Source organism: Porites lutea, chromosome 4 (assembly GCF_958299795.1).
Source record: "Porites lutea chromosome 4, jaPorLute2.1, whole genome shotgun sequence".
Lineage (NCBI taxonomy): Eukaryota > Metazoa > Cnidaria > Anthozoa > Scleractinia > Poritidae > Porites > Porites lutea.
Window position 1 is genome coordinate 21,212,833 of NC_133204.1, and position 25,746 is coordinate 21,238,578.

A 25,746-nucleotide genomic window follows, 5' to 3' on the forward strand; every position below is an offset into this window, starting at 1 on the left:
TAGCCTCCATGGTTAAAAGCTAGACGAAGCGTGTTTTCCATTATGCAAATGGCCAGTAATACTTATGATCGATTATATGGCGATCTTGCTACGCTGCACAGCAATCAGTTTGGTGTCCTTTTTAATAGCAATTGGCAGATGCCAGCGAGAAAAACAAAAGAAAAAAACGGGGGAAGGGGCGGGGAAGCCTCCACCCCTCCCGCCCCGTTTCAGGTTTTGCCCCTCCTAACGCATATCCTGCATTTCTCCCACTTGGCGTAAAGGAAGCAGAAACGACTGCTACGCTGTTACGATTTCGCAAATGCCGATATTCACCAAGCAGGTTTCCAAGATTGTTGCGTCATACAAACATGCGAGAATTTATAACAACGCAAGTGAAAAGCCTAGAAGTGAAGCAAGCGCATTGAACGATGACCAGTTTCTATCTAGCATACAATGCAAAAGTATTTTTTGGGCGAGCCAAAGTTGACGAAGATACTTATACATGTAATGCCAGGCCTGACTAGGAAACTACACAAAAAAACAAGTAAACAAAAGACTTTTTGAAGGTAAGGTTTGATGCTGTAGAAAATACTCTCAGTACAGCCATTCACGTTTCAATAGCCGGGGTGACCTGCGGCTTAGCAAAATATTGAGAGCTACACAATCTAAAAGCTTGTTTTCACTAGCGACGGAGTCGCAGTTGGAGTCGTAATCAGAAGCGTAGAATTCTACGATTTAGTGAAAACAGCATTCTGATTGTGCTTACGACTCCGTCGTTTATGATCAAGTGAAAACCAGATTGTCGGAGTCGGAAGCAGAAGCAGAAGAATAAACCAATCAGAATGCACGTTTCCATGTTTTGTCATTGGTTTCGTACTTCTGCTTCCGACTCTGACAATCTGGTTTTCACTAGATCATAAGAGGAACGTAAATGACGGAGTCGTAAGCAGAATCGGAACGCTGTTTTCACTAGATTTACGCTCTACGCTTTTGATTACGACTCTGGCTACAACTCCGTCGCTAGTGAAAACCAGCCTTAAGTCTACATAATTGTGTAACCACCAGTAATGGGACAGTTTTGATAAAAACTCATATTTTATATTCATAATGTTATTTGTACCCCTTTACCTTTGTTTCAGTTCCAAATACTGTGAGTATGGTATGCTTCCCGCTATGTAGTTTTTAAAAGAAAAAGAACAATGAGAGGAACTAAATTAATATATTAAAAATTTGTATAATAATGTACATGTATATTCAGTCTAGTTTGCAAGAAAATATATTGCTGACCATGCACAGAAAGTGAGAAATTGCCAAATTTCCTTCCTGATTAGGGGTTAAGAATTTGAGTGAATCAAGTTTCAGTTCAGTTTTCCTGGTATAAAAGCCCTAAATTGTAATACACTCAGTTTCCTAGCCCTAATTAGTCACTGAACTTCAGAGTCATTCAGCATGTGGTGGCCATTCGGTGTTGTGCAAAATACCCCCTTCCGGCTCTGCACTATTGGCTGACAATTGGTCAACATGTTTAATTTGTTTTTCGTCACACGAGTTTTACAAATAAAAAAGACTTTATGAAAGTTGCTTAATTGGGCCCACATTGTTAATTGCACAATGAGAAGCTATTGTATTGTGGTCACTCAAGCGAAGCATTTCTGTGAGTTCCGCATGTACCTAAATGCCCGATGCCCAATTGCCAGAGCAACATTTATAAAATTATTGAATTTATCATATCAGTTTGTAAGCTTGCAAAAGGCAATTTTTTTGTGCAATTAATTACAGATAGATTGCAAAACAAGGAAAAGTTTGAACTAAAGTGTGTATGGTGCAATCTCCATTTCAACAATATAGGTACCATCAACTATTACCGTATGTCATTACACTGTATGTACAAATGTACACTGTACCTTCTTGGGAAATTCTTTCACCCATACTTCTGTCAACTTCTACATCAGAGTCATCATCAAAATCTGAAGCATTTACAAAAAAAGAAAAAAAATTAACAGCTCAAAAAAAGAACATGAAATTTGCAAAGTTTCACTAGCTATACTTATAATTTAAAGTGCAGATTGTGTTACCCTGCAACTCACCAAGGTTTTTGACATCTTTTTTGAGATGGCAGAATACATTAAAAACTTAGATAATACTTTGAAGATAAAGTCGAGCATTCAGCTTGGGAGTTTTCATATCTTAAGTCCTTTGAAACTGCATGGTTCATTTGTGTGCTACCTGAAAAATTGCATGTCTGGACATAACTCCTCTCCAATTGTATAATGGGATTTAAATGCTGAGAACCATCTACATTGGTAATGTGGCCATGATTTTCTCAACAAAAGGTGTTTCTCTTTCACCAATTTGAGACAACAAAAATAAGAGAGCTACAACTTAGCCCCTTTAAATACAACAACAAAAAAATGACATACCATATTGTAAGAGGCCATCATTAGGAAGAACTGGCCATAAAAACTCATCACTTTCCCATGGGACAGGAGGTGTGAGACTCTTCAAACTTTCGGGGGGAGGTCTCTTTAACAAAAAGGAAAAAAATTAATAGCATGGGAGAAAATACTATGCAATACTAATTTGTGAAAAGTATCATTAACTCACGCTATATAACTATTTTTCTTCATTTTATACACTGTAAATGATAACTGTTAACATGGTTCAGTGGGCAGAAGGCTGCAGGGTAAATTTATGTAACTCACGCAAATGAACTACCAGTAATACAGTGTATACCACATATAAATTAGATAACCCACATTTCTTGACAAAAAAACAGTCTTTGAAATGAGTACCTTACCATTTTCCTAATGAAATTTACCAGCTTGATGCATCCATAAAAGTCCAATCCTAAAAAATGAAAAATAATTAATATTAAATATTTACACTTTTAAATGAACTTCTACAATATAAACATTATTTTTTTGTTTGAGAAACATATTATTGTACATTGCAGGTTTGGAACTAAAATAAAATCAAGAAACCATACAATTTGCATGGTGCTTACTGTGCATTCTCGTTATTTTGAGGATATCAACTCCATGTCTTGTGACGCAGTGATTCCAAATGTTATCTGCATTTCTAAAGCTTTCCTCACAAAACAAACAAATGGTGGAGTTTTCTTGTTCCTCATCCCCCATTTCTTCCCAGTCATCTTCATTCTCACTTCCACTATCTACAAATGAAATAGGAAACAGGGCTGTTGACAAAACCTGAGTTGCACCAGATCGACTCAAGCCCTGTAAACCTTCCCTGACCTTTTGCCATTTAGTGAAATACAGGAGTTGATCCAATCTGGTCCAATCCAGGTTTTATTGATGCCTGGCAAACAGCCCTACTATACAGGTGGATGATATCCTTTATGACCTAAGGTCAGCTGAACTCAGCCCCATAAATCACAGGTTGTCCAACTGTGACAGGATATCATGTGATATGCATGACTTGTATAAGAGAATAAAGTTTCCTTCTGTCATTTCCCATCTAAAACATTTAACATATTAAATATATAGAAACAATCAGGTCTAGCCTGTTCCAGACATTCAGATAGTAGAGAGCGGTGCAAAATGGCTCTCATGGTTTTTTTTTCCCTGCTCATTTTTCTTTGCATTGTCTCCACTATCTAAACATCAGGAAAAGGCTATGTGTTTGCACTTTTAATTAAAATAATAAAAGTGTTAAATTATCCTTGGGCCACAATGTTACTTGTAAGAATAATTAAAATACATCTGCCAAGTGGATCCAGGGCATTGAGTACAAAGGTGGATGCCTGCTGCCCTAGGTGTTGGTGCACACGCACACTTGGGAGTTTGGAGTTTTGGATTGAAAGGTGTGGGATACCAGCACATGTTGTGCAACCATAGTAACAACAGACCTTTCTGGCATTAAGCTCCAATGAGAAAAATAAGGTCAAGGCTTGGTTTACCAGTTTCACACAAATCACTGTATTTTGTCACCCCATACCTTGCGCTGGTGCCTTTGTTCACAGGAATGTGAGAAAGGTCTTTCATCTACAGTACAGCTCAGAGATAAGAGACCAACAGACATGCAAAACACACACACGTTTTCTGTGTTAACGCAAAATCGTTTACTAGTTTGAAAGCGCGTTTTTGAAATTAGCTTTCACTTTTGTTATGCACTGTTTAATGCTTCATTGTTTTCGCTTTGTTTTCCCTACCCCGGGTAACTACATGTATAACAGATATAAAATCGAGAACAAGCTTAGCCTATCAAGAATCGAGTTGAGGATCGAGTTTCGCTACCCTGCAAGCAAAGTAAGTTTCGCGAGATAGAAAACAAAAGATTCACCTAACACTGATTTCTTGGTAAATTTAAAATAAACATACAGCTGTAATCCAACACGGCATGGTTTATTTGCGCAAGCGACTGTATGCTCGAAACAAGACCAATTAAAGTTATAAAGCAAATGTTTCTTCAAGGACATCTATATCAAGCTTCATTTCTTTAAAGTGCCCCTAACCCTTCAATTTGTTTTCTTTTGGTAGATTTCCATATCTTTCAAGACCTCATTTTTGAAAAAAATTTTCAGAAATATTGAATCCTTTTTTTACGAGTGCTAAAAGTGAAGGCAGTCTTGTCGATCGTTCGCATTAGTCCTCCACGCGGCCAAATGGGTCCAAATATGGAGCGTGATGTAAGAAAAGGACATCGTGCAAAAATATGTGAAGATTTGCAGTAATGCTTTATTGTTAAACAGAGAAAATGGTTGAAAAATGTGTGGTTTTTTAATGTATCAACTCTCGAAATAAATAGAAAGGAATCAGCATGCATAAGATTCCTTCTGATACCTTTAGTTTTGGAATGGTGTCCCTTTCTTACATCATAGCTAAAAAACTGTCAAATATCGGACGCTTCTCATTGGCTTGTTCCCACGAGACCAAAATTTGTCCAGCGGGGCTTATAGCGCGCAAAAATTTAAAAATTTCAGTAACTTTTAGCGTTCATAAAAAAAGAAAGCGTTCAATATTTCTGAAAATTTTTTTCGAAAATGAGTTCTTCGAAGATATGGAAATCTACCAAAAGAAAACAAATTGAAAGGTTAGGGGCACTTTAAGTATGGTTTCAAATGCCTTTTCCAAATGCAAACAAACATTGTATATAAATATTGTAACGTCAAACGATTCTGGGCTTATCTGGCCATCAGCGGTACCAAACACGTCTGACCATAACATGACCAATCTTTGGCTCTGAAATTGCGTTTGTAATCCTTTTAAAACTTTAGAGAATCAATACCTTTTATTCTACTAGGAAATATAGAAAGTTCTTTAAAGTTTGAGTTAATCTCTCGTAAAATTGGGCTCATTTTTTTTTCGCGATGGAACTTGATACGCGTGAACTTTTTCGTTGCCTAGCATGTGACTGCAAGTCCGTGATGAAAAAAGCAGATTGCATTGCACAAGACAATATATTGCTTTCAAAGCTCAGAAGCTCTTGAGGTTTCTGAATTTTTCTGAAGCTTTACATGTATATTTAAATCGAAACTTTTATGTACGCAATCATGTCTCACAAAAAGCAAAGGGCGAAATATCAAACTGAGACGCTATCGCAAATCGTGAAATCTTTCGTTCTACTTCGTATTATGAAATTAAGCAGTCTATTACTGTGTTGAATCAAAACCCTGTTTCAGTCTTCACCGGGTCTTGTGGATGTTGTTAAACCTTTTGTTGCGGCTGTTGCAACAACAATAACCCATGAACAATACACTAGCTCATACATACTAATCAGTTCTAATGCAGGCCCGTTTTTGAAGCGCGTTAGGTAAATGGATTCGCGTTAACGAACTTCTCGCTAACTAGTTTGAAACGCATTAACGTGGACGTTTATCTCTGAGCTGTACTGTATCATTAACTTCCCTAGAGCTAGATAATTTACTACACTAAGTGGGGACCGGACGTTACCAAACCGGCACAGTTTTCAATTATAAAATGGAGTAATTACTTAATAATACCCCCAATGAATAAGGGAAATGAGATTGACACTGTTCTAAGGATTTTAGCGAGATTTTTAAAAATAATATTTAAATGTCGCGCCCCAAGTGCCTCCTCTAAGTCCCAAAGAACGAGATTAAAAACTGCTGCATGAGGCGGGGACTTCAGTATTTCGTCGTCATTTAAGAAGACTAGAAACTTAAACCAGTTACAATTGTCAGATTTCCCCTTACATTTTAATAAGAACCCGAGCGTTTGAATCCCGCTGGGATTTTCGAACCCCGCACTACCACGCCAACCATTTGAGCCGTGGCGATTAACAACTCTTAACAGAAAGATTTTCGAACTTTATATAATCTCCTCCCTCAGCATTATAGAGATGTTTCAAATATATGGGGGAAAAGATCTTACAAATTACTCCATTCTCACCCTCGTGGATTTCGAATTCGTCCGCCATCTTGAAAATTCAGCCTCCGTTGTGGGTTGCCAGCGGAATGGAGATATTTGAGTGTCGCATAAATAACACACGTAGTCAAAAGTCAATAACATCTCAAAATGGCAAAGATGGGTGAGCTGTCAGAGAACGAGAAATTGCTGTTTTCTCATCTTAACAAGGGTAAAATTTTTATTTCTTGGTAAATAGATGCTCCTAGCTGATACGTTTCTAAATTTTTAACGTTTTTTCTGTCAAAGGCAACGACCAGGAGGCGATCAAGCTTTTGAGTTCTGGCGATGTCAGGGTTGATTGCTTGGACGAGGTAGGCGTCAAAAAGAATTGTTGGAAATATTAAATACATTTGTTTGCCAGTTGGCCTTGTATCTATTTTTTTTTAAAAAAGGCTTTGATTGGTTCCCTAAAAACATCTTGATCGCGACCTTAGTTTTAAAAACGCGGAGTCCAATCTGAATATGAAGTATATACCAATCTGAAGATATTTATTTGTAGTGAGTTTTTCATTACCTAATTATTAATAAGCTAGCTTATTTTGAATGAGGCTGAGTAGGATATGAAGAATTAAGCAGATCAAGGAGGCCGAGGCCGAGGTGGATAACACCCTCCGAGATCTGCTTAATTCTTCATATCCTACGAAAAATCCCTGCTTAAATCAAGCTACCCAAAAAAATTCTGAAATCAAAAATTTCAAACCCAAAAAAATCCTTAGATCATCCCTGTCACTTGAAATTCGGAGTAGCTCCCCCTGGGAAGCAAGGTGTATTATTGGCAATGTAAAAATAGTGAATGTCAGTGGTACATAGGTAGTAAAGATGAGTTTGTATTTATTTCAGCACGGGATGACTCCCTTAATGAATGCAGCATATAAGGGGAAAGCAGAAATGTGTGAGTTACTTCTCGCGCAAGGAGCAGATGTTAATTCTAATTATCATGAACATCAGGTATGACAACCTTTTCCAAGACTGTAAGTTCAATTTTCTAAGTGCAAATGCTGTTAAAGCTTGTGAAACTGTATTACATGAAATCAGATGTTGTTGGCTAACGTGTTGTTTTTCTCTGAAAATGAACCTTGGAATTTTGCTCAAAATAATTCTTGTGATAATATTAGTGTTCCTGAAGGTTGAAAAGGGTAAACATATTCATTTTTCCACATCAAGTGTAGAGCAGGCTGTTTAATTCTATTGGTTTCTGATCCCAAGTTACAAAACTGTACCTTTTCTAAGCTTGTCAAAGTAAAAGTTCAAAGTGTTTACGGTTGAAATCTTTGACAGTTTGGGCAAAGAATTGTTTGAGTGACCAAATGTTTGTTTTTCTGTGGAAGAGAGCTGGAGACTGCTTGACTGGATTTTTTTGTCCTTGGTCAACTTAATCAACCTTAACCTTGTCCTTATATATAGTTAACTTATAAACCTTAACCCATTCGCTCCTGGAGATTTTGCCGAAAAACGTGTTTTGAAGCTAGTCGAGTGGTTTTCTGGTCACTGTCGTGCTATAAAGAGCTAAAACTTACCACAAAACCGGTTTGAAGGTCGTACAGTTGATGGCCTTCTGATCCAGATGCAAAATATCAGCTTGCGAAGTTCGGGCATGCGCAGAAAGCAAAATTTCGAGATAGTTTTTGGGTTTAAAAGTGACACAGCAGTCTTGACTTTTACTTTTCGCTTTCTCTCCTCCCCTCTTTTTTCGCTTTTCTTGCTTCATATTTTTTTTCTCTTGCTGGGCATTTAGTAGGCTTCATTTTGGTGGGAATAGTTTTTAGGAAAGCTTTTAGGATCTTAGGATTAGGTGAAAGGAAAGGTAGGTGGGCAATGGAACAAGATTTTCATGGAGATTTTCAGGTCAATGTTACATGGTTTTTTGCCTCTTTCTCCGGTTTCCTTGACTGAATTGTGCTCATTCTGGTATGGTTTGAAAGATCTCTTCACTCTGCACAAGTTAGCGGACAAAGTTGTCCTTGACCGTTAAAACTGATGACGTCACAAAGGGTAGAAAGGACGTGGATCCGCACGGGCGGTTACGGGCAGTTCAGGGGCGAATGAGTTAATTCATAATGCTACCCTAACTTTTCTGTAATAACCAAACACAGTCTTTATACTTTATAATGGCATTATCATACCTATTTCAGTACACAGCACTTATGTTTTCCTGTCTCTCAGGTATGTCAAATCTACTATAAATTAAAAGGTAGAACCATAATACAAAAAGTAGAAACCTTCTGTACGTTTAAGAGCCAACCTAGACTATGGTCTCAATGTAAAGTTATTTAATACATGCATGCATCGATGGTTCAAATTCTGAGAAGAATGATTGGGTTAGAACAATTTCCAAGACAAAAAGGTAGTCATTTATAGGAATGTGCAGTGTTTTCTGTACATGGTAATTTGAAGGTAGAATTTAGCAGTTGGTCAGAAGACACTGACTGAGAGCTTTTTCTTGCTGTTTTAAAAGTATCGCAGTTATAAACCATAGGCATTTTATGCAGTTAATATATAGGACCTGTAAAGAGATTTCTCCCACCCACTGAACTATACACTGTATGTAGGGAGTCTGAAGTTAGAGTACACTGTAAGTTTGATACATGTACAGCAAATTGCCTTACCTATACCCTCCAGCCTTTAAATTTAGTTATCATTTGTTCAAAATACTTTGCTATTTCTGGTTGGCCCCAATAATCCCCTGGCTATTCTTCATAACCAGCTGGCGCTGACCATACACTTGATTGATTATTATTTTTTGGAAGATGTAGGCAATAACTAACCAATACATTGGTATAAAAGTATTGCCCCAATTTTAAAATAGCAATGTCATTTCCAGGCAGTGGTGCAGCAGCCTTTAAAGCTGTTAATGCATGATTGTCTTACACTCAAACCAGTGTCAAAAGAGTTCATTTTTTTTTTTTTTTTTTGTATTTTATTTATTTATTTTGTTTTTACAGGTATAGTACAAACAACATACAGATCGAAACATACAAACATTACAAAATTTACAACAACTACCTTAATTACAAAAAAAAAAAAAAAAAAAAAAAAAAACAAAAGAAGAAAAAAAGAAGAAATAAATAAAAAAAAAAAAAAAAAGCTACGCTGCACTACACTACAAGGCTTACATAACTTATTGGACTTGAACTTAAAATACAGAGTAATACAGGGAGTATTAGAAAAACGAAGTTTGGATAACTACTGTTGTATTAATGGGAGTAACGGCTTCCATTTTTTATCATGGAAATGGATTTTGTTGTTTCTTTTCGCGATAAAACGTTCGGTTTGAAACGTTTTTTTAAATTTATCGACTAACAGACTTACACATAAACAGCCCTTATTTAACTTACAGCGGTAAATAAAATATTTGCTTTCAAGAATGATGTAATTGACTAGAATGCTTATATTATCTGTATCTAAGATCCCAAAAAGGACATTCATGATATCAAACCTAATAGTTATATTAAAAGAATCAAGTACAGACTTTAAATCATTCCAAAACATGCTTACTTTTGTACAATGGAAAAAGAGATGTTCTATGGTCTCCAACTCCTTTTCACAAAAATCGCACAGGGGAGAATCTACTTTTTTGAACTTAAACAGCATCTTGTTCGTGTATAAGATCCTGTTTAATATCTTATATTGGAATTCTCTTAATTTAGTATCCAATGTTGTTTTGAAGGGCAGTAGATATATCTTTTCCCAGTCCAACTGAAATGTGTGTGTGCTGAAAGCATCGTTATATTTCCTTTGCGCTGTTGGTATAATGGATATCTTAGAAACAAAACTGTCATATAATGACTTTGATTTAAGATTTTGGAAATTGACTTTTTTCCCTTCAATACGTAACTTGAAATCAGTTTGGATTAGATCATGAGTTTGTGAAGAGATAGAGTTTTTATTTGTTTTTAATATTTTGCGCCATTCTTCAGGAAAAGCATTGAAGAGACTGAAAAGTAGAAAATGTTCAACTGGTGAGAGAGTTGAATATAATGGTTCCTTGTTCGACTTGAAACCTCCCCACGTGTCGTAGAGGTCTCCAATTTTTACAATTCCAAGATTAATCAGCCTACTGTTATAGACTGACTTTGATTCAATGCAAATGAACTGGTTGTTCCATATGACCTGATTTGCTATTTCAGAGGATGAGGAGGGGTTGTCTTCATTTAAAAGGGTCCACGCCACAATGCATTCTTTGTAAAATTCTGGAAGAGTTACCGGTAGTTTAGTGTAGTTAAAATTGCAATGAAACAAGAATTTTCCCCCTACTTTCTTAAGATAAAAATCCAGAAAAAACTTCCAGCCAGCGGGGTCAATGGAGAGATATCTCTTAATACAAATTATTCTTTGGGCAGAGATCATTGACTCAATGTTGGGCATTTGCAAGCCTCCTTTATCAATAGGGTTAATAAAAGCTCTGCGCTTTACTTTATCTTTTCCCTTCCAAACAAAGGAATATAGCAAAGTATTTATTTTTTTGATAAACTCTTCTTTATTTGAAATGAGAACAACCCTGTATAAAATCTTTGGTATGGCGAAAGACTTGATCACTTGAATTTTTCCAAGTAGTGTAAGACCTCTCCAGCTCCAGCCCTTCAGCAATCCCCTCAGAGATTTCTCGATTGATTCAAAGTTAAGCTTATAAAACAGTGCGTGATTAAAGGTGAAATGAACCCCCAGGATCTTTATGGCCTTACTTATTTCATTAACACCTAGTTCTGAGCTGTTTACTTCCATGTTTCCTAGTAGAAGAATTTCCGTTTTGTCGTGATTGACCTTCAATCCGGAGTATGTACTAAACAGAGCGATAGTATCAAAAAGGGTGCGATGCGAAAATTTGTCCCTAACAAATGATGTCATATCATCAGCGAATGTAACTAATTTGATTTCGGAACCACCCACCTCAATACCCTTAATTTGATCGTTATTACGTATGGATAATGCCAATAATTCAAGTACTATTATGAAAAGAGATGGCGAGAGTGGGTCGCCCTGGCGAACACCCCGTTTAACATTGAAAGGGGGGGTGGAAAAACCATTATTGAAAACACAACTTGATATATTATTATAAAACGTCTTGATCCACCCCAAGAAGGATTCTCCAAAGCCAAAGAACTCTAGCGATTTGTGGAGGAAGTTCCAATTTAGAGAATCGAAGGCTTTCTCAAAATCAATTGCGGTCATTATACCTTGGTAGTCTCGCATTTTAGTAAATTCCAACACATCGGTTATCGTACGAGTTGCATCAAAAATTGTTCGTCCTTTTACAAAGGCATTCTGGTCATAATGGATAATATGTGGTAGGACATTTTCTAGCCTTTTAGCGATAGCTTTTGAGCCAATTTTAACATCAACATTTACCAGAGAAATCGGTCTCCAGTTTTTTATCCATCTCCTATCTTTGTCCTTTTTCTCAATTAAAGTTATTACGGCTTGCTTTTGCGAATGTGATAATTCACCATGAAAATACGCATAATTTAATGAGTCCACTAGAAATATTCCGATTTCTGACCAGAAGAACTTGTAAAATTCTATAGTAAGCCCATCGTTTCCAGGAGTTTTATCGTTACTAAAGGTAGACAGAACCTTGAAACATTCGGAATATGTTAATTGACCCTCGCACGTTTCCCGCATTGAGTCGGTTAACTTAGGAGATGAGAGGGTATCTTCCAGAAAAGGACAAATCGAATAGTCAGTTTGTATTCCCGACTTTTCGTCATAAAGCTCAGAATAAAAACTGTGAATTTCAGTCATAATAGTGTCCGGAACAGTAGTCTCTTCTCCATTTGCTCGAATAAGTTTCCGTATGCAGCTTTTTTTCTTATTTCTGTTTTCCAGATTTAGAAAATACTTGTTGTTTCTTTCCCCTTGTTCAAACCATGTAGCGCGGGAACGAATGATTGAGCCTCTTACAATGTAATCATACTCTTGTTCGTATTCTGTTTTGACCGATTCGAGGTTGGCAAGGTTTTCTTGCGTCGGTGATTCTGCTATTTTTTCCTCACATATTTTAAGCCTGTTTTCAATTGTTTGAATTCTATTTCTCCTTTCTTTAGCTTTCAGTTTGCTATACGATATACTTTCCCCGCGAATTTTGTATTTCATCCAGTCCCATTTAATTCTCGAATCATCGCAAAAATTAATTTCGTCTATCCACTTAGGAAAGTTCTCGCGTAAACGCTCAACAAAAAAAACGTCATCCAAGAGACTGTTATTGAACTTCCAAAAAGATGGGCCACGCTGCTGATCATTTAGACTGTCAATTTCTAAAGTTATTGCATGGTGATCCGTTCTTATAGCTGTCACTATGTCGACTTTAGCTACGTCATCTTGTAATAGGTCACTAATGAGCCAATAATCAAGGCGTCTTTGAATAATTGGGCTTTTTTGTCTCCAAGAAAATTTCTTGCTATTAGGATTACGGATTCTCCAGATGTCAACTAAATCATAATTCAGCATAATGTCCTCCACACACTTAACTGAGTCTTTTAACACAGGGTTTCCACCCGAACAATCTAGGTCTGGGTCCATAGTTACGTTCCAATCCCCTCCTAATATAATTTTGTAGTCAAAATCATTGTATCCCTCATCATAGATAAGCTCAGACAATGTTTGGAAGAACAACGATTGCTTAGTGGTGGTATTGGGAGCGTAAATATTTATCAGAAGGAATGGAACATCTTGAATAGTTGTCTCTAAAATGAGGTACCTCCCATCCTCATCCGATCGAATTGATTTCAATTTGAAGTCAAAGGATTTACGTATAAGGATTGCGACCCCACGACTATGGTTAGAGCCATGAGCAAAGTAAATGTCCCCGGACCACTGCTTTTTCCATTGATTTTCAATCTCTTCAGTGCTGTAAGTTTCCTGCAGAAAGCAGATGTCTGAATTTTGCTTGTATAGCCAGTTGAAAATGGACTTACGTTTTTCAAAAGAACGGATACCCCGAACGTTCAGCGAAAGAGTTTTAAACTTTAAGTTGTTGAAATCCATTGAAATTTGCATACGTGTAGTGGAAAAAAGACAACAACAGTAGCTGTTATTCCCAGAAGGGTCACTGTTACTCGAACAATTAACGCATTCCTGATTTTGTCAAGTGCAAACTGAATAAATATAGAATAATACACATAACAAAACAAAAGAAACGAGATGAAAAACGTAGCCAGTGTAAAGAATTAAACTGTTGAAGCTACGCCTGGACGAGATCAAGTGTTATACTTTTGGTTAAATCGAACTTCAGAAGAGAACTAAGGAATATGCTAATCGATAGCTCCCAATAGAAACGAAAAAAAATAAGAAGTGAACTACTTCCTGCGAATTCTAAAAATAAATAACCTGGAACCTATTTATTTATGATTTTACCTCCACACCGTCAATAAAGAGTTTATAGGGTTCCGTTCTACTGAAGGCTGCCCGTTTCCCATCTTTTCTTGCTTGTACCATCTTCGGAATAAGCCTCTTCCTCATATCAATCACCTGCTTAGGTAGATCTGGGCCAATACCGAAATTCGACGGGCCATCGATGTTACGTCGGCAAGAAAAGAGGTTTTCTCGATCTTTAAAGCGAAGACAGCGTGCTATAATGGCCCTGGGTTTTCTTGTGTTTCGGTCCTTTTTACCGACGCGGTGGACTCTTTGGAACTCAATAGATTGGGCGTTTTCCACATTTAACTCTTTCTCCAAGAAAGCTTTCAAAACGGGTTCAGTATTCTCTTCCCCTTCGATTTCTGGAATGCCGTAGAAACGAAGATTTTCGCGGCGGCTGTACACTTCATAATTTAAGAGTTGGAGACGCAAGTGATCCAACTCCTGTCGTGACTTCTCTTCGTCATCTCGGAGTTTTCTCTTGCTGGTTTCCACTTCATCATTCAGGAATTTTACGCTTGTTTTAAGCGTATTTGTTTCTTCGACTGTATTTCGTACGTCTTCCTTTAAGCGGTGGAATTCGCTTTGAAGGTTTGCGACCGTTTCATTTATTCGATCCACAGAGTCCTGTAAAACATTTATTTGTGTGCCGATATTTTCCAGTTGACTTAACTTTGATAATATTAGGTCCACTTTGGAGGCGAAATCTTGTGCCATATTGAGGGCAGACAGAACTACGTCTTCAGAATCGTTCTTCGACTTTGGTGGCGATACAATGGCGGGTGGAGCGTTCGCTTGGCCTTCTTTCACACTCTCTTTCAACCGCTTCGTTTCGGGGGAAATGGTCTCGCTGGTCGGTGAATTACTCCCTCTCGTTTTCCGTTTAAACAGAGATGAAAGTGGCGATGAAAATTCCATAAAAAATATCAGAACGCATGGAAGAGTGCAACAAAAGTTACGGAGCTAACAATCACACGTCCTTACTCAGTCATGCTCAGTCTCAGTCCCCTCAAAAAGAGTTCATGCCTATATCTCAAGGCATTTACTCATTGCCGGATTCCAAACAAGCTCGACAATACGCAAAAAATATTACCCTACGGATATCATCTAATTTGAGGAGCATCTGGAAAAAACATCTGTTTAAATCCTCAAACTGTGCCAAGAACAGGCAAATGTTTTGATGAAAGTCTACAGGGAGGTAAAATTGTTAAGAACTAAAGATATTTTAAATGGATAATTTGAATAAGAGTATTATTGAATTGGGCTTTCAAACGATTGCGAAGAATTATACAGATCTCGGAGGATGTCATTCACCAGGCCTTTGTCCTTACAGGATCATCCTCCTCGATCTGGCGGCATAATTATTCACATCATACTCAGCCTCATTCAATTAATTTTTTTATTTTTTATGAATGGTTGGAGAGTTTCTAGGAAGAATAAAAAACGTGATGTGTAGACCCACCAGATGATGGTATCATGAAAAGCAAGTCCAAGATTATGACACATTGACATGGCACTGTGGCTAAGCATCTGTCTTCTCTAACTTAATGTTCCTAAACTTTAGGATCTGTTGATGCAACAAGAGTATTACTTGAAGCAGGAGCAAGGGTGAATTCTGAGAACAATCTTGGAAGAACTGCTGCTCAGCTTGGGGCCTTTGTTGGTGAGTTGTTCATAGAACATAAGGGTATACGTAGTTCATGATCATCAACTTGAAAGAAGTAACACATCATATACATGTTTAATTTGCTGCATGTTCACTAACCCATGTAAAAGCTCAATATTTAACAACAAAATAAGCCTCTTCCATGAGCTTCAGAGAGACGTGGTTTACTGCAAAATAATGTAATGGACTATACTTTGATGGCTTTTCGTGGTAAAGAAAGTTGCAATTATTACAAGGCACTGTGTGTGTAATAATTTATTCCACTCCTTTCACAAGTTTAGTTATTAATATCAATCTTTTTTGGAGGAAAAAAACATTATTTGTTATCTCATTGTACAGGTCAGACTGACTGTGTTAGCCTTATTAACAACTTTTTGTCTGTGGAAGACCTGGAGTATTATACCAAACCTCAAGGTATTTAACTTACAGGTTAATGCAAAATTGTACAATGTAGGAATAAATTTTAGATTTGAATTCCATTGGCAACATTTGTAAATTCTTGGTAATTTTTTTTGTTTGACCTACATGTACTGTCATTTAAAACTTGCATCTTTCTTATATTGTGAGGCTTAAGTCATTCGCTCTTGGGAATTTTGTGGAATGACACGTTTTGTAGCTAGTTGAGCTGTTTTGTGGTCACACTCTGGCTATAAACAGCTAAAACCTGCCAAACAACCCTTTGCAGCTTGTACACTTAACAGCCTTAGGTTCTGGATGCAAAATATCGCCTTATGTGGCTTTTCTGTGTGCTGTTAAAACGCAATTCTTGCGGTGTCTCTTTTACTCATTTACATCCAGAGGTAAATTCGGGTAAATTAAGGAGCTTAAGCAACTACAACTGTACAGGTAAAGAAAACGACAAAAAAAGCAAAAAATGTTAGTTTTACCTTTACTCTTTTAATTTAAATCTAAATCGTAGGGAAATCTGGTTGCCAAAGTGGTGACTAAACCAGAATTTTTAGTCGCCAAGGGTAAAATGTTAGTCACGTTGGCAACCATATCAGTCACAATTTTGAGCCCTGGTTTGCCTATTATTTACTTGACTTTGGTGTCCCCAAATTAGTAAGGGATTTTTTCCCTGGCTAGACGGCTTTGACACTTTAATAAAGTTTCTATCTATCTATCTATCTATCTATCTATCTACCTACCTACCTACCTACCTACCTACCTACCTACCTACCTACCTACCTACCTACCTACCTACCTACCTACCTACCTACCTACCTACCTACCTACCTACCTACCTACCTACCTACCTACCTACCTACCTACCTACCTATCTATCTATCTATCTATCTATCTATCTATCTATCTATCTATCTATCTATCTATAAAAGATTTAGCTAGGGCTTAAAGCGTAGCTCCAGTTAATAAATGAAAAAAATTAAATCAAGCAATAAACTTGTAATCCACAAATCAGCTGATCTTTAGGGGAGATCCTGCTTATGAGCCAGCGGCCGGACTTCGGACGCGAAAAGTCAACCTTTTTTACACGCAGGGAAGGCAGTTGCTATTAAGTTGTCTTTTGCACCTTACAACAAAAAACTTTGTTTTTGTTTAATGTGTCTTGAGCCTGCGATCAGTTGAAAACTAGTTGTCAGATGAAGACTTCAAAACAACACGTAACGTCGAAACTTGCGCCCGCGATAAGGTCATGTGATACTGGTCAGCTGTCAATTGATCATCGCAAGCTCGCTAGAATGCGTGACTTTTTACATACATAAATACATACATACCGTGCAACCTCTATTAAACGGACACCTTCCGGACCTTTCCAAGTGTCCGCTTAATAGAGGGTGTCCTCTTATTAGAGAATTGTAAAAATTGCGCAATGTTTGTTAACGATTAACATTCAACGGTTACTCTGATAAAGTTTCATGTTGTTAAGGAAGCTGTGCTGTACTTTTCACAAGACTTTTAGGTGAACTTTTGACAGTTAAATGTATTGATTTATCTTTATTAATCGACTACAGTACGTGTTTTAAGGACGCAATCTAATACTACTATTGTTAATTCAGTACGGTGTCCTCTCAATAGAGGTTTTTAACAAAAGGAATTAGCCAAATACAATTTACTTTAGTGCCCGCGTCCGCTTTATAGATGTGTCCGCTGAATAGGGGTTCGTTATAAAGGAAAATATAAGACGTTAATTTCGGGACCTGGCTTAGTGTCCGCTTAAGTCTGGGTCCGCTTAATAGACGTTTCACTGTACATACTTTTGTAACTCCCTAAAAGGGCTTTTCAGTACAAGACAAATATTGATTGGACCCTTAAGTTCTTTCGGTATATCAAGCTTGGTCGTGTTAAATTGCTTGTCAGGTTCTGGTATGGGGTCATGGGGTGAACATCTCCGTTTCGGTTGAAAGCAACATCAGCCGAATTGAAGGTGGCCGTACAATTCGCAGAACATGGTACTCTTGACTTCAGAAACTGCCTGCACCCGCGGATTTAATTTTGATTCTTCCGGTTGGATATTATTAAAGAAACTGGGTGAAATAGGTCTCGTGGTATATTTGTGAATTCTCAAACAGCTTGGAGTTATATCATTTAATGAACTTTATATTTGACTGAATGAAAGGGTTTTTTGTTGAACTTCTCTTCACGAGGACACTTTGTGATAGTATTTGCCATTGTTTCAGGTTTGGAGAAAGAACCCAAGCTATCAGCTGCCTTGGTTCCTGTGCTGCACAAATTTGCCGTTACACAAAAACTAAGCCCTGTCAAGGTAACAAATGTTCTTTATTGTTCATTCACATTTGGAAAAATATGGCCAAGCGTGTGTTTAACAAGTTTACGGTCATGTCGCCCGAAAGTCATTTCTCCTGAAGTAATGTCGCATGTTGGTTACTCCAAGGTCACATGTCATCTAACAACAAAACTGTTTCCCGCCAAATGCCTCTGAGGGGGCAACAATGGCTTGCAAAATCTTTCCTATTGGTTGTGTGTAAGACGCGTTGTTTAAGTTTGTCATTTTTCCACGTATTACTGGCACTTTAGGTCTTTGATAAACGTCTTAGTCTATTTCTTCTTCTCTGGATACATTAAATCTTAGGGCCTCTTGACATGAACCCGGTTGGCCGGGTTTCCGAGATCTTCTTCTCGGTTTTTCCAACCGAGATCTCGGTAAGCGGGCTGGAAATTTTGCCATGAGAACACTTCAGCCCGTTTACCGGGGTGAAAGCAGGATAAATTCTGGCAGTCCGGATGGCATCGTCTTGCATTGACTGCTGTATTTTCCACATCAGAGGCATCCGACTTAACAGCAGTGATACAGCTTTAAGGGTTGCCGAAGTTATGATAGGCGCGAAAGTTAAAGTGTTTCGGCATATTTACTTGGTTTCTTGAATTTGGCACCAGAACTAGTCCCCAGGATCTTTGGCCTTTTCTCGTCTCGGCGGAAACCCGGATGAAATTTCTGATATGAACCCAAGACGAAATTCGTCCCGGTAACCGGGCTCATGTGAAGAGGCCCTTGAAACGGTAATTTTTTAGCATCGGTCCACTAATTTTATTTTAATCTTATTATGAAGAGTAATCTAGTAATAATTATAGTAATATGGTGATATATCGTTCGTTCATTTCATTACAGATAGCGATGTATTTACGGGAGAACCAACAGCTTATAGAAAACCACAAGAGTTTGGTGAAAGTAATGGAGCTGTTGGTGGAGTCAAATATTAAGTCATCTGAAATGCACGAAGTACTAGCGATGAAGATGCATTACTTGGCATTTTTGTTAAAAACATGCGCGCGTTGGCACGAGGGACTAGAAGGCAAAGACGGAATTGAAGGCTTCTTAAAATAGTAAGGTTTATCAGTATTATTAGATAATAAAAATAATAGTATTAATAATAATAATGATAATGATTAACAATGATCGAATGAGGCTGAGTCAGATGATTCAAATGATGTTTTTGATTCTAGGTTTTAGTTTTTCGATTTTTTCTCTGTACGTAATGTTTTAGACTCTCTTTTACTTTGGGGAGTCTTTTATATAGGGAAAACCTCAAGATATCCCCTTTCGAGAGACATTTTGTTTTGTATTTTATCTCTTGAATAAAGTATTGTATTGTATTATTGTATTATGATACGAAAGCCGAATTCAGTAATTGTTTTATTATTCATTCAAAATAATTCATAGTTTGAAAACAAGCTAAAACAATCCATGCTAGCGCTTACCTCCTTAGATGTTACGTTTATCTTCGATAGTGCATGTGTATCGGCAAGTTTTGGAGATAAAGGTTGTTCAGTTCTGCAAATATTCTCCAAATAGCAGATGTCGTCCGTCGAGTTGTCTTCTTACTGTTCTCGCTGTGTTTTTAGCCAATAGTTCGCGTATTATTTCTTCGTGAAACGAGTGAAACGTTCTGCCATTTTGTATCATTACCAAAACAATTCAAACGTTCTGATCTATTATTTTTACTTTCTCTCGACAGTCTAACCAAAGGTCGTCCCTCAGATGGATTTTTTCTTAATGTAGAAGACCTCATACGTCAGGCAATCAGAAGTTTCGATTATCCTGAGTGTACAATTTTTAAACAGTTGGTACAGACTATAGCACCAGTAGAAAAGGTAAGTCGCTGATAGCAAGTTAAGTGCTTTACAGTAGGCCAAAACCACCGGCACGTAATCCAGTTCGGTGATATATGTTTCTGATTAAGCTCATAAACAGCCACTCGCGCAGCCCTCTATGAATATACAATGTAAAGAGAATTGTTGTCTTCTCATCCTTGACATTTCTTTTCATTTCATTTCACTCATTTCGTTGTTTCACAAAGTGCGGCTTTTCTGTTGGTAACCCCAAAAACCTGAACCGTAAAACCACGACTATACACCTGTTAGTTTATCTACCAGATCTCCAGAAATACAAAATTGAAGAAACAGCAGCATTTTTATACCGATCCACGGGGCGCGGGGAGAAAAAGAACAAAATAAACTTGTATTAATAATTGGAATTTTTTTGGTTGGATTCTTATCACCAGTTAGTATAACAGGTGAGACGTGGGATTTTCAATGGGCTAGAACGCTTATCGTACTAATTTTTTTCCGTCCCGTTGTTTGACCTCAAAGGTTAAGGCGTTGCCGTTTCCTCCCTCGTCCCCACAGGCATCTTTCACCCTCCCAAGATTTCGATTGCGAATTGAAATCAAGATGGTGGCCCGGCTATCGATCTCTACAACCTTCCCGCACATCAGTATCCATTTCGGTCGTTTCGCCCGAAAGGCGATTCGCCCGACGGCGTTTGCCAGGACATTAGTCGATTCGCCCGATGGCATACAAGACTGTACAACATGGTGAACATACCTTTCGAAGTGTTATTTTAGTTACCCTTGAATTCCATATGTACTGTCACTGTCTTCCCATGCTGTTTCTTTTTTCCTTTTTGTTTTTTTTAAGAACGAAAAATACATGTACGCTTTGGGCGAATCGATTTAATCTGGGCGAATTGCTATCGGGCGAAACGACCTGATACCGCTTTAACCATATCTATGGCCGAATAATTGTAAATTTTCTGTAAAAAATTTCCCTGATAAAAGAAAGTGTAAAGCAGTTTATCATAAGCTCAACTATAGATTAACGTAGGAGTTGAATAATATTTTAATCCATGGTGCTTGTTTAGCCGCGCGTTGTAGTCATTTCTTCAGTTTTCAAGTCCAATTTTCTGATCATTTGGAGCCAAGAAGTAGTGGACGAAAAAATGATTCTTCATAAATTGACTGTCACACTCAACCCAGTTAAAGTTATTGGTTTTATTGTTTTAATATTAGCTTATTCGTATTTAACTTTTTGTGTTTGTCTTAAGGGGCGAGATCCAACCGCACTTTCTGTTATCACTCAGTGTATAAACGGGCTTCGTTGGTAAGTTAAAATTCATCAGTAACTGCATGGGCAAGAAAACAAGAATGGTATAAATGGGTGAAATGTGTGCAGGAGGTATCTGCTAAAACACAAATCTACGCTCAAATGTGTAAATACAGCAATCTACTGGCAGTACCTTCTCATATTTTAAGGCTTCTCCTTTCCAAATAAGGTTAAATGGCGTCATGCCGGAATTAAATGCTGTAAGCGAGTTTCAGCGTGATGCACAGAACACACAAATAAGCAATTCAGCGAAAAGTATTGAAGAAGTCAGTAAGGACTACTGTGTATTTCTCCGCCACTAACACAGTAACACTGACTTCAATACGAAGCGTAAGCAAAGTTTGACACTTCTTTTTTTACCAGTATAGAGCTGCAAACATCCGACGACTTCCGATTAGAATACAAATGTACGCTGTGTGCCTCATGTACGCAAGCAAATTGCACTTTTTAACTGGGACATTTGCTCATTCAGTTCCTTAAACTCGCTTTCGTCCACAAAACGTATACACGCGTCCTTTCCCACGTCTTCCGCCATTTTAATTCGCGAAAGTCGCGAAGCATTGCGTGGGAAGTCACCCATCTGTCAACATTTGTTAAATTGAGGACATATGATTGGCTATCACTCAATCCTCTGGAGAGCTCCAGAAACCAAAAATTACTTTAGAGGGATTACGATGGGTATGGGGCCTGTATGGGAGATTCATTCTCTAAGCCCCTTTATTCTCTCTTGACCCCCACTATGGATTTCTTGTTTTTTACAAAGCATAACTCTTTGCAGGTCTGCAGTGGTACCCCAAAAACTTAGATTTATGCAGAAAGCGTATGTTGATTGTTTGTTTCTTTTTATGGCACTCAAAACAATAAAAACGTTTCATTAATAGCGAACTCGTCGTTTCTCTTTCCAGTGCGGATTTTAGCGAATGTTGCTGTGTGTGCACTGAGAAAAAGGATGTGAAGAAATGTTCGGCCTGTAAAATGGTAAGTGCTAGAAATACATAAGCCACCCTTGAAAGAATCCTTTGGTTTGGTTTTGTTAAATTTTAGCTGCGTTTTTCTGGTTGTTTCTATGAAACAGTACTTGGCAAGCCCTTTGGCGGGAATCCCATGTCAGAGGCCAGCTGGACCGCCTAGTCAGTGAATAACCAGCTTGTGTCTTTTCAGGTTGGTTATTGTAGCGTCAGTTGTCAAAAGCTCCACTGGCAAACACACAAGAAGTTTTGCAAGAAGTTGGCGAAAGATTACGAGAAGCAACTTGTCGCTAAGCTTGAGGCAGAAAAACTTCAAGAAATGGATAAAACTGAAAAAGATAAACCAGTTGAGGTTAATGGTAAAAATAAATACGTGTTAAATGGAAAAGACGACCAGTCTATGAACTGTCAAAAGACAGCAGCTAAAGATGAAGATACAACGACAGCTCATCTTTACAATGATAACAGAGAGATCAAGCATGAGCCCACGGGCACATAATCAAGTGTTGTTGGCATAATAGTTTCTGTCTTATTAATAAGGTGATAATTTATTTCGTTCATCAGCTTATCCGTTACAGCGTATGTAATTATTGCGCCAAAGAGCTTGATGTTATTTCCAGTTCCGCTTTAATAACTTCACATATCAATTTCATCTTAAATCCAGCGTTTGCTGCAAACGACAACAATTTATATTAACTATAAGGTTCTTCTTTTTTTTGAAAAGAAAATCGCATGTGAATAAAGTCATAGTCAAAGAATTCTTGTGACTGCGAATTTTTGTTTCTGTGTTCGTTTACTTGTTCCATGGAGTTTTTGGTCAACGGATGCTATTTTTTGTGTGTTCGGGAAACTGGCAGACCAGGCTTTAGCATTAAATCTGCAGTTTATTCAGGCCCACTATTTTCTTCGGGTGTTCATTTCTTTTGTCGTAACTGGGATGTTAAGGCGTAATTTTAAATTTGTTCACTCGACGAATCATGTTCAAAAGTTGGATTAATTTAGGTTTCTGGGAAACTGCCCACCTACCCCTCCCCTAAACCAACATTATCACTTACCTCACACTTAAAGGAAAATGTTGGCTTAGGGGAGGGGTAGGTGGTAAGTTTCCCAGAAACCTAAATTGATCCCAAACGTTTAGGACATTAAGTTTAAGAGCGAGTGCGTCATATAACCGAAACAATGCAAATGCTTGTGGGGCTCTTAATTGGAGAAAACAGGGAGTCGAGCGACGCACGTCAACCAGAAGTGGACTTTTTGAACTCTTAGGCCGTGATTTTAAACAAGTTCTTGAGCAAATCGTCTCTGTAAGTGTAAAGGTACTTAGCAATACAAATTTGGTAACGTCAACGAGTATTAAAAGAGAAAAAGGCTCACTTCCGGTTGACGTGCGTCGCTCAAAATCGTCGCTGCTTAACTCCCTTCGTCTCGTGGTTGACAGTTAATGTTGCGCTGAGCTTGTCTTGACCGCCCTGTTTTACCTGTAATGTCCCCGTTATTATTAAGTCTCGGGTTTCTCGGGTTTACATCTTGTTTATTGATCTAGTTGTACCATTTATCTTATATACATGTAATAGCTCTGAAGGAGGGTTTTACGTTAACACAAGGCTACAGCAATCCCAAAAGTAACAGGTCACGAGATAGGTGTGGCTTCAGTATGTGTATTCAAATCAGGTTAGACCATAGCGGCAAGTCGTTAGGCCCCATATTATGTATACATGCTAACCAGGCACTATAGAACAGTTCGATAGTAAAACCGATCAATTATCAGCCATCATTAAATTAATGTCCATGGGATATTAAGTTAATACTGGTGAGTACGTGAGGTCAGTCAGTACATCATGGCCGTTGTGCAAGCGAAGTACTGGAAAAAAATAATTACTCACTGAAATTGTCTTTGCGCATGAGTAAAGTTCGGAGGCAAAGATTGCTTCGTGAATGCACCAGTGAGCGGATTTCAGTTACAGTTAGAGGTCAGAAATACAAGGTATTGTGACCTAATATTGTGGAAAAAGCTTTTAATCTGGAAAAAACGGATGAGGAAACATTGCTAAATACCGTAAAATTCCGAAAATAAGCCCCTCCATTTATAAGCCCCCAAACTCGTAACGCAAAAAACCCTCCGTTAAATCGCCCCTCGAAATATAACCCACCCGGGGGGCTTATAGTAACATCTGTAAACCTGAAGAAGGCTGGTATGGCAAAGCCGAAATATTGTTATAAAAAACAATACACGTTGTCTTAAATCAGCTTTGCAGTAGTCTTTGGACTTCTCGTTCTTACTTGGAAATTGCCCTCAGATACAAATTAAAACAAAGAAAAACGGTAAATTTCGTTCCAAGAATAAAGCTAACCCAATCGATTTTTAAACGCAAATTTCCCTCCGTACATAAGCCCCTCCAAAAGAAAGCCTCTCAGAGAGGGCCTTTGAAAAATATAAGTCCGGGGCTTATCTTCGGAATTTTACGGTATACCTTTTGGTAAACGATTTGAAGTGCAAAGCGCTACTTTTTACTTTGGAAAGATTAATAGACAAAAAGAATAACATTTAAGGGAAAATTTAACTGTATTAGTTGATAATCCGTTGCTGCAGAACCATTGACTACCGCATTGTACCTCATTTCTATCCTTCTCTTCTTGCTTGTTCTCGATAACCGTTCCATTCGTCTAAAATATTCGGGTTTTCTCCAAACTCACTTACAACTTAGGTTGTTTTTTTTGTGTGAAAATTTCGGTATGAAGAAAAAATGACCCCTAGACTCTTCGATGAAAGTACGGTTGCTCCATACCCTCAAACTTATACCCCCCCCCCCCCCACCCGGTCCGGACCGGTCTCTTCTTGCTTGTTCTCGATAACCGTTCCATTCGTCTAAAATATTCGGGTTTTCTCCAAACTCACTTACAACTTAGGTTGTTTTTTTTTGGTGAAAATGTCGGTATGAAGAAAAAATGACCCCTAGACTCTTCGATGAAAGTACGGTTGCTCCATACCCTCAAACTTTATACCCCCAATCCCCCCCCCCCCCCCCACCCGGTCCGGACCAATAAGAGTAGCTAAAGGTTTCGGGTGAGACTTTCCAAGGTTCCCCTAAGAAATCCGAAAGGATACATAGATTTTAGGGCAGCTCCAAATTAAGCAAAAAGGCTTCTAAAGCATAAAGAAAATCAAATGAGATACCTCTGACGTATTTGGAAATATTCGGTCTTTCGGTGCCCCTGGCGTCTCTAACTACTAGCACACCGCGTCTTTACAGTTTCCATTTTTTAGGAGAAATGGCTATCTTGCTATCCTTCGTCGCTAGATTTACTTACAGTCCTGGAAGGTTTTTAGGTCTGTCATGTCGCTCATTGTTTTTCTTAACTGCTCACTAAACAGGAGCATATTTCTTTGGTTACCCTAAACGTATGGCGGTGCTCTTTGTTGTCGAATGGGACGGTTAAACTAATAATAGCCAAATCCTTTTTTTGTTCCCTCGATCTTTTGTGTGGCCAAATCACACCTTTATGCTTTTAAATTACTCTATACCTA

General features: G+C 38.0%; 2 protein-coding genes across 2 annotated transcripts in view; one reads left to right on the forward strand and one right to left on the reverse strand.

Annotated features, from left to right (window-relative positions):
* Window positions 1-6,473, reverse strand: part of LOC140932866 (protein arginine N-methyltransferase 3-like) — a 23,153-nt gene extending 16,680 nt beyond the window's left edge. The window contains exons 1-6 of the mRNA XM_073382367.1: window positions 6,354-6,473; window positions 2,987-3,154; window positions 2,780-2,829; window positions 2,403-2,505; window positions 1,887-1,949; window positions 1,111-1,153 (exon numbers count right to left, since the gene is read on the reverse strand). Of these exons, the coding sequence (XP_073238468.1) occupies window positions 1,111-1,153; window positions 1,887-1,949; window positions 2,403-2,505; window positions 2,780-2,829; window positions 2,987-3,154; window positions 6,354-6,381 (455 nt within the window). The 5' untranslated portion in view covers window positions 6,382-6,473. The remainder of the gene's footprint in view (window positions 1-1,110; window positions 1,154-1,886; window positions 1,950-2,402; window positions 2,506-2,779; window positions 2,830-2,986; window positions 3,155-6,353) is intronic.
* LOC140932865 (ankyrin repeat and MYND domain-containing protein 2-like) lies at window positions 6,453-22,977 on the forward strand. The gene is made up of 12 exons (XM_073382366.1): window positions 6,453-6,540; window positions 6,618-6,682; window positions 7,212-7,319; window positions 8,504-8,534; window positions 15,289-15,387; window positions 15,730-15,804; window positions 18,030-18,115; window positions 18,980-19,194; window positions 19,827-19,962; window positions 21,194-21,249; window positions 22,158-22,230; window positions 22,414-22,977. Exons 1-12 carry the CDS (start codon window positions 6,480-6,482, stop codon window positions 22,717-22,719), a joined length of 1,311 nt encoding a protein of 436 aa, XP_073238467.1. The 5' UTR covers window positions 6,453-6,479; the 3' UTR covers window positions 22,720-22,977.
* The last annotated feature ends 2,769 nt before the right edge of the window (window positions 22,978-25,746 follow it).

Bases quoted from the DNA above. Each gene is read 5' to 3' on its own strand.
- LOC140932865 (XM_073382366.1), top strand. From the start codon at position 6,480: ATGGCAAAGATGGGTGAGCTGTCAGAGAACGAGAAATTGCTGTTTTCT. The intron at 6,683-7,211 runs GTAGGCGTCAAA...TATTTATTTCAG, and splicing joins GGGTTGATTGCTTGGACGAG to CACGGGATGACTCCCTTAAT. The intron at 18,116-18,979 runs GTAACAAATGTT...ATTTCATTACAG, and splicing joins AAAAACTAAGCCCTGTCAAG to ATAGCGATGTATTTACGGGA.